The 8235-nt window shown below is 48.7% G+C and overlaps 2 protein-coding genes across 2 annotated transcripts; one reads left to right on the top strand and one right to left on the bottom strand.

Annotated features, from left to right (window-relative positions):
- Positions 1 to 998: 998 nt before the first annotated feature.
- On the bottom strand, positions 999 to 2347 carry LOC138366250 (putative mediator of RNA polymerase II transcription subunit 26). The gene is made up of 2 exons (XM_069327213.1): positions 2209 to 2347; positions 999 to 1810 (listed from the first exon to the last, which is right to left on the bottom strand). Exons 1-2 carry the CDS (start codon positions 2345 to 2347, stop codon positions 999 to 1001), a joined length of 951 nt encoding a protein of 316 aa, XP_069183314.1.
- Positions 2348 to 2698: 351 nt separating this feature from the next.
- LOC138366248 (germ cell nuclear acidic protein-like) lies at positions 2699 to 4990 on the top strand. Its single transcript, XM_069327206.1, has 2 exons — positions 2699 to 2702; positions 4509 to 4990. The coding sequence occupies exons 1-2, from the start codon at positions 2699 to 2701 to the stop codon at positions 4988 to 4990; spliced, it is 486 nt and encodes a 161-aa protein (XP_069183307.1).
- The last annotated feature ends 3245 nt before the right edge of the window (positions 4991 to 8235 follow it).

Raw genomic sequence — 8235 nt, 5'->3', positions numbered from 1 at the left:
AAACCCGCTCGCCTCAGTTTTCCGGAAGATCTGCAAGGTGTGGCAGGTGGAGACGGAGGTGGAACAGGTGGAGGCTCTGATGGAACGGGTAGAACAGGTGGAGACTCTGATGGAACGGGTGGAACAGGTGGAGGCTCTGATAGAACGGGTAGAACAGGCAGAGGCTGTGATTGAAGGGATAGAAAAAGTGGAGGCTGTTATGGCGAGGGTAGAACGAACTAAGTTTACTTACTATTCATGCCCGTGCCACCTCTTGGGGTGGCTTAACCTTCATCAATCAATCAATCGAACTGAGGTGGAAAGGGTAGAACGGCCAGCAGAGCGGAATGAATGAGAGAAACTGGTAGACGAATAGGCGAGAAAGGGAGTTAGAAAAGTTAAGAGAAAAGCTGGCAACTATAGTAAAAAAAAAAGAGACTAGAGAGACAACTATAGAAAAAACCACGAGAAAAAATAATGGATGCCAATAAAGATAAATATAAGACGACACTAAAAGCACTCGTTAATAGTAAAGGAGAAGTAAAGATTGATAGTAAAGTAGATATTAAGGGACAGGAATATGCAAAAGAGCAAAGGTCGGGAAAGAAAGGGAACGGTGAGGAAGAGTGGTGGAGAAGTAGGAGAAAACGAGAGAGGGGGTGAATGGAGAAGGAGGAGGAGGAGGAGGAGGCAAGAGGAGAGGCAGCACAGGAGTGGAGGCAAGGCGTCCGCTCCGGTAATTACGCCAACAATGACCCACTCCAGCGATAGGCACGTTGACGCGCCCGGGACAAAGACGGACACGTTCCTTGTTCCTGGTCCTCGTGCTCTTGTTCCAGGTCCTCGTGCTCTTGTTCCAGGTCCTCGTGCTCTTGTTCCAGGTCCTCGTGCTCTTGTTCCAGGTCCTCGTGCTCTTGTTCCAGGTCCTCGTGCTCTTGTTCCAGGTCCTCGTGCTCTTGTTCCTGGTCCTCGTGCTCTTGTTCCAGGTCCTCGTGCTCTTGTTCCAGGTCCTCGTGCTCTTATTCCAGGTCCTCGTGCTCTTGTTCCTGGTCCTCGTGCTCTTGTTCCAGGTCCTCGTGTTCCTGGTCCTCGTGCTCTTGTTCCAGGTCCTCGTGCTCTTGTTCCTGGTCCTCGTGCTCTTGTTCCAGGTTCTCGTGCTCTTGTTCCAGGTCCTCGTGCTCTTGTTCCTGGTCCTCGTGCTCTTGTTCCAGGTCCTCGTGCTCTTGTTCCAGGTCCTCGTGCTCTTGTTCCTGGTCCTCGTGCTCTTGTTCCAGGTCCTCGTGCTCTTGTTCCAGGTCCTCGTGCTCTTGTTCCTGGTCCTCGTGCTCTTGTTCCAGGTCCTCGTGCTCTTGTTCCTGGTCCTCGTGCTCTTGTTCCAGGTCCTCGTGCTCTTGTTCCAGGTCCTCGTGCTCTTGTTCCTGGTCCTCGTGCTCTTGTTCCTGGTCCTCGTGCTCTTGTTCCAGGTCCTCGTGCTCTTGTTCCAGGTCCTCGTGCTCTTGTTCCAGGTCCTCGTGCTCTTGTTCCTGGTCCTCGTGTTCCAGGTCCTCGTGTTCCTGGTCCTCGTGTTCCAGGTCCTCGTGCTCTTGTTCCAGGTCCTCGTGCTCTTGTTCCAGGTCCTCGTGCTCTTGTTCCAGGTCGTCGTGCTCTTGTTCCTGGTCCTCGTGTTCCAGGTCCTCGTGTTCCTGGTCCTCGTGTTCCAGGTCCTCGTGCTCTTGTTCCAGGTCCTCGTGCTCTTGTTCCAGGTCCTCGTGCTCTTGTTCCTGGTCCTCGTGTTCCTGGTCCTCGTGCTCTTGTTCCAGGTCCTCGTGCTCTTGTTCCAGGTCCTCGTGCTCTGGGAAAATGTTCAGGAAACGAGCATTGGAGACATTCTCAGATAATACAGTATCATGTGAAGGAGTGCTGGGTTACCTTACCTTGGGTGGGGCAGACATAGGTCACACGGTGGGTGGGTACCTACTTGCCTGCTGTAGATGTGTGGGGGGGGAGGGGGAGTCGAGGGCTGAAGGAGGCACAAGAGGTGAAGAGAACAATATAGAGGAGGGAGGGGTTGTGGATTAGAGGTGAAAGGAAGGGCAGATGAGTAGTGAGTTGTCTGGAAGTGAGAGGGAATGAGGTGAGAAGAGAAAAGGGGGGGGGGGTAAGGAGGGGGGGTACCTAGAAAGAAAGTTTTCAGTGTCATAGTTAACAGTTGGAATGTGCTAAGAAATCGGAGGGATACCTAGGTTGTACCCGAATGAGGTTCTAGGAGTTCTACTCCACATGGCCGGTCAAGGAGCCAGGCTTGACTTGTGAGAGCTTGGTCCAACAGGCTGTTGCTCGGAACAGCCCGCAGGCTCACATATCCACTACAGCCCAGTTGGTCCGGCATTATTTCTTATGCTTGTTGGGAGGATATTGAACAATCGTGAACCACTGATGTTCACAGAGAGAGCTCTGATTGTGCCTATGGCACCTCTACTCCTCACTGGCTGTATTCTGCATTTCCTTCCATATTGTTCACTCCAGTATGTTGTTATTTTACTGTGTAGATTTGGGACCTGGCCCTCCAGTACTTTTCATGTGTGTAATTTGGTACCTTTCTCGTGTGCATTCCAGAGAGTATATTTTGAGAGCTTTGACATGATCTCAAATAGTTTAGGTGCTTTATCATATCTGTGCGTGCCGTATATGTTCTCTGTATTCCCTCTGTTTCAATAGTTTCTCCCGCTCTGAAGGGGAAATGAGTAAGTCCGTGTATACCACATCTGTATTCTGTTTTGTTCTAATACATCAATGATTTTGTCTTAGATGTCGAGTAGAAAGGATGGGAGGAAGGGGGGTAGGAGTTGGGAGGATAGGAAAGTGAAAATGTTTATTTATTTATGTATTTCCCATGTGTATCTTAGAAGGAAAGTGGAGAGAGAGAAGGGAGGGAGGGAAGGAGAGAGAGGGAGAGGCCAGCCTGGAAGCTGTGAGGGGAGGGAGCGTCATCTCCGATCCTCGTCACCGCCTTCATTTCCTCTCTCTTGTTACCTTCACCCTCTCCCTCCCTCCCTCTCCCTCCCTCCCTCCCTCTCTCCCTCCCTCTCTCCCTACCTCCCTCCCTCACTCCCTCCTTCTCCTCAAGATCAACACACATTATTTTATCTTTTTTCCATCTTTATAACAGATCTACATGTGTGTGTTTATATTTATTATTTGTATGTATGTACTCAACTAGTTGTGCTTGCGGGGGTTGAGCTTTGGCTCTTTGGTCCCGCCTCTCAACTTTATGTGTGTGTGTGTGTGTGTGTATGTGTGAGTGTGTGTGTGTGTGTGTGTGTGTGTGTGTGTGTGTGTGTGTGTGTGTGTGTGTGAGTGTGTGTGTGTGTGTGTGTGTGTGTGTGTGTGTGTGTGTGTGTGTGTGTGTGTGTGTGTGTGTGTGTGTGTGTGTGTGTGTGTGTGTGTGTGTGTGTGTGTGTGTGTGTGTGTGTGTGTGTGTGTGTGTGCACGCGCATGTGCTTAATAATTTGTTTCATTCTTAACTATCATATATATTCATTTAAGTTACAAGAGTAAGATGTTTGCTTTAGTGATACTTCTGGGAGCTTGTTCCACTCATCCCCGGCTAACCTCCCTAGCCAGTCTTTACCTTAAGCCGTTTTAGATGAAATTGGTCTGGTTGATACCTGGTTGATGGGGTTCTGGGAGTTCTTCTACTCCCCAAGCTGACTTGTGAGAGTTTGGTCCACCAGGCTGTTGCTTGGAGCGGCTCGCAGGCCCACATACCCACCAGTTTGAATTAGATACTGTGAGTGGTAGCTTGATTAGTTCCAACACAGTGCTTGTATCCGAGTCGTTTATGGTCTTGGTGTTAGGCCTTTCAACCTCTGGAGGTTTATTAAGAAAACCACAAGTTTACCGTCCAATCATTAAGTAAACTTTAGTCCGGAACATAGTGTAGAGCTAAAATACACTCTCAGTATATATACACTCTCAATGTATATACACTGAGATGTGGGGTACACGTCTCCTTGTATGTATATATATCCCAGTCATGTTTACGCCTCTCGTCCACTTGTTTATTATCTTGAGTCATATTTCTCATGGTTCTTCTCCTTCCACGACTCGGTAACTTTACAGTGTTCTTAATATATCATCATTGAGAAGGTCTCTGATGGTAAGGATTAACTGTTTTATTCTTCGTTATTGGTTTTCAAGAAAATTGTCGACCGTTCTATACTGTCCAATAACCCAGAGTGAACATCATAATCCATGGGTCTCTAGTGCAAGGCCAAGTTACAGGATAACATTGGTGTTATTGCTAGTGCCAAGTATCACATTATCTTTATCACATTAACTTTATCACATACATTAACATAGCTGCACTTTCTCTTGATTTGCCACTGTGTAAACACTCCAACCTTCTAACCTACCCAGAAACATCTAACAGTCTGGATGACCAGACCACTAACCCGGAACCAGCAAAAGATAGACACAAAGAAGACACTTTTGGACGTCTTGGACTGACTTTTCACATTGACATACGAGTGACAGGTTCAGTTTTATAGAGTTCCTCGATACCAGCCAGGACACAAAGCCAGACGGACAGCCGGACACAAATCCAGCTGGACAGCCGGACACAAATCCAGCTGGACAGCCGGACACAAATCCAGCTGGACAGCCGGACACAAAGCCAGACGGACACAAAGCCAGCTGGACACAAAGCCAGACGGACACAAAGCCAGACGGACACAAAGCCAGCTGGACACAAAGCCAGCCGGACACAAAGACAGACGGACACAAAGCCAGCCGGACACAAAGCCAGCTGGACACAAAGCCAGCCGGACACAAAGCCAGCCGGACACAAAGCCAGCTGGACACAAAGCCAGCCGGACACAAAGCCAAGCTGGACACAAAGCCAGCCGGACACAAAGCCAGACGGACACAAAGCCAGACGGACACAAAGCCAGACGGACACAAAGCCAGCCGGACAGCCGGACACAAAGCTGATATTGGAAAATCTGAATGTAAGAAAGCTCTAGAGGCATGATTAATATGAATCATAAATTTAAAACATAAAAGTATGAATAACACAAATAATGTACTGAGATCCATATTTAGCATATTTTGAATGCCCCTGTTACCTAGCAGTAAATAGGTACCTGGGAGTTAGTCAGCTGTCACGGGCTGCTTCCTGGGGGTGGAGGCCTGGTCGAGGACCGGGCCGCGGGGACACTAAAGCCCCGAAATCATCTCAAGATAACCTCAAGATAACCTCAAGATAGCAGCGTTACCAGTCAGTCATCCATTGTTACTCTTCAGCTTTCATCTGGCCCATGTTAGACACCTTTTAGTTCATGCAGTTTAAATGAACAAATCCTCAAGGGCCGTGACGAGGACTCGAACCTGCGTCCGAGAGCATCCCAGACGCTGCCTTAATCGACTGAGCTACGACATGTTCATTTGTTTTGTTCTGTCACATTTTCCGTATGTTTTGTTCATTTGATCCATCACCCAATTGTGATTTCTGTGTGTTCATGCTGTCTAGTTTTGGTGTTATAGAAACGACTTCAGTTCTCTTGAAGAAGGTTGAGCTGAAGAGCTCTTCAGGTCAAGAGAAGGTTGACAAAGGCTAATCCCGTAAGGTAATAGAGCGTCCGTAACTCATGGGATTAAGTCAGCTTAATTTACATCTTCTCGATTACCTAGAAAGACGAAGGGTGGTCGGAGCCGGTCGGCCGAACGGACAGCACGCTGGATTTGTGATCCTGTGGTCCTGGGTTCGATCCCAGGCGCCGGCGAGAAACAATGGGCAGAGTTTCTTTCACCCTATGCCCCTGTTACCTAGCAGTAAAATAGGTACTTGGGTGTTAGTCAGCTGTCACGGGCTGCTTCCTGGGGGTGGAGGCCTGGTCGAGGACCGGGCCGCGGGGACACTAAAGCCCCGAAATCATCTCAAGATAATCTCAAGAAGGGTAAGGGGCGAGTTGACTGAAGTATACACATGGGTGATAGGGACAAGGAGGGGTATAAAATAGTCATTCAGTAATACAATAATATACAGTAAAGTTTACATGGGAACAACATATGCAAATTGCATAAGTTTAGAGTTAAAAAAAAGCACTAGTAAAAAACAGGTTTTGAAGTAGGGTTAAGGATTTATGGAACAGGGTTGCCGGGCAACATAATTGCTGTGTGGTCGATGAATTGTTTTGAGCGAGGACATGTATGTGAGTGAATGTGGTCGGATGTAAATAGGAACTAGCATGCACTAGGTCTACTGTACCTTCCTGCGGGACTATGAATTTGGTACCATTTATGTGGCTCGTCTCTTTATCTTCCTCCATCCCACTGTACTTCACTTCCACGTTACTATTCACATTGATATTCTTACTTACCGTATTATTGGTTTAATCAGGCGTGTAGTGTGTGTATGCGGCCCTTGGTGTAGTGTGTGTGTGTGTGTGTGTGGCCCTTGGTGTAGTGTGTGTGTGTGTGTGTGTGTGGCCCTTGGTGTAGTGTGTGTGTGTGTGTGGCCCTTGGTGTAGTGTGTGTGTGTGTGTGTGTGGCCCTTGGTGTAGTGTGTGTGTGTGTGTGTGTGTGGCCCTTGGTGTAGTGTGTGTGTGTGTGTGGCCCTTGGTGTAGTGTGTGTGTGTGTGTGTGTGTGTGTGTGTGTGGTCCTTGGTGTAGTGTGTGTGTGTGTGTGTGTGGCCCTTGGTGTAGTGTGTGTGTGTGTGTGTGGCCCTTGGTGTAGTGTGTGTGTGTGTGTATGCGGCCCTTGGTGTAGAGTGTGTGTGTGTGTGTGTGTGTGTGGCCCTTGGTGTAGTGTGTGTGTGTGTGTGTGTGTGTGTGTGTGTGTGTGGCCCTTGGTGTAGTGTGTGTGTGTGTGTATGCGGCCCTTGGTGTAGTGTGTGTGTGTGTGTGTGTGTGTGGTCCTTGGTGTAGTGTGTGTGTGTGTGTGTGTGGCCCTTGGTGTAGTGTGTGTGTGTGTGTGTGTGGCCCTTGGTGTAGTGTGTGTGTGTGTGTATGCGGCCCTTGGTGTAGTGTGTGTGTGTGTGTGTAGCCCTTGGTGTAGTGTGTATGCGGCCCTTGGTGTAGTGTGCGTGTGTGTGTGTGGCCCTTGGTGTAGTGTGTGTGTGTGGCCCTTGGTGCAGTGTGTGTGTGTGTGTGTGGGCTTTGGTGTAGTGTGTGTGTGTGTGTGTGTGTGTGTGTGTGTGTGTGTGTGTGTGTGTGTGTGTGTGTGTGTGTGTGGCCCTTGGTGTAGTGTGTGTGTGTGTGTGTGTGTGTGTGTGGCCCTTGGTGTAGTGTGTGTGTGTGTGTGTGTGTGTGTGTGGCCCTTGGTGTAGTGTGTGTGTGTGTGGCCCTTGGTGTAGTGTGTGTGTGTGTGGCCCTTGGTGTAGTGTGTGTGTGTGTGGCCCTTGGTGTAGTGTGTGTGTATGGTTCCTCGCGCTGCCCTACATGTTTCAGCCTAACTGTCTGGTGTGGTTAATCTCCCACCCGCTGTTTTGCCATGGTCGTATTTTTTCAGGTTCCTCCATTTGTCTGCTCCCATCTTTAACACCTCTCCTCTTTCTCCCCCATTCTCTCTTGTGATCCCCACCCAAAGAGTTTCCATCACTTACGGGATCACCTCAGGGTCCTAATCTATAAGAAATATTGCCGGAAAAAGTGTAAAAGTTTCTGTAGGAGGTACTGGATCAGCCGGGCTGTGATGGCTATGTTAGTTTGCGGGTCGCTAACACAAATAACCTCATTGACCAGTCAATCAACAGGAAAGCCTGGCTCAGGCCGAGCTGAGAGAATTGAAAAACTAAAAAAACTGGATACAGGTATATATAAGCTTCATTGATTCACCCACCGTAGGCGGTGTTGTTTTGGCTCTCGCTCTCTGATTGGTCCCCTCTGTCGGTGTTCAGCACGGGGGGTAAAGAAGGAAGCATGGATGAAAACAAAGAGGCGCGGATGAAAACAAAGAGGCGCGGATGAAAACAAAGAGGCGCGGATGAAAACAAAGAGGCGCGGATGAAAACAAAGAGGCGCGGATGAAAACAAAGAGGCGCGGATGAAACACAGTTCGTTAGGAGGAACTTTAGTGTAAGACCAATGACCAAGTGGGATGGTTAGAGGGAGAAAAACAAATAAAAAAAATAAAAATCGAAGCCATTACGACTTTATAGCACTAGAAAGGGTTCAGGATAAGGATTTGGGATGGGACGGGGGAAGAGGAATGGTGCCCAACCACTTGGACGGTCGGGGGATTGAACGCTGACCTGCATGAAGCGAGACTGTCGCTCT

The sequence above is a fragment of the Procambarus clarkii genome, chromosome 2, assembly GCF_040958095.1.
Source record: "Procambarus clarkii isolate CNS0578487 chromosome 2, FALCON_Pclarkii_2.0, whole genome shotgun sequence".
In the NCBI taxonomy this organism is placed as follows: domain Eukaryota; kingdom Metazoa; phylum Arthropoda; class Malacostraca; order Decapoda; family Cambaridae; genus Procambarus; species Procambarus clarkii.
The sequence above is the reverse complement of the archived record's forward strand: the minus strand, read 5'-3'. Positions and strand labels throughout refer to the sequence as shown.

Excerpts from the sequence above, each read along its gene's own strand:
- LOC138366250 (XM_069327213.1), bottom strand. The coding sequence starts at position 2,347 with ATGCCGGACCAACTGGGCTGTAGTGGATATGTGAGCCTGCGGGCTGTT. Across the intron at positions 1,811-2,208 it reads ACTCCTAGAACCTCATTCGG|AGCACGAGGACCTGGAACAA; the intron begins GTACAACCTAGG and ends ACATTTTCCCAG.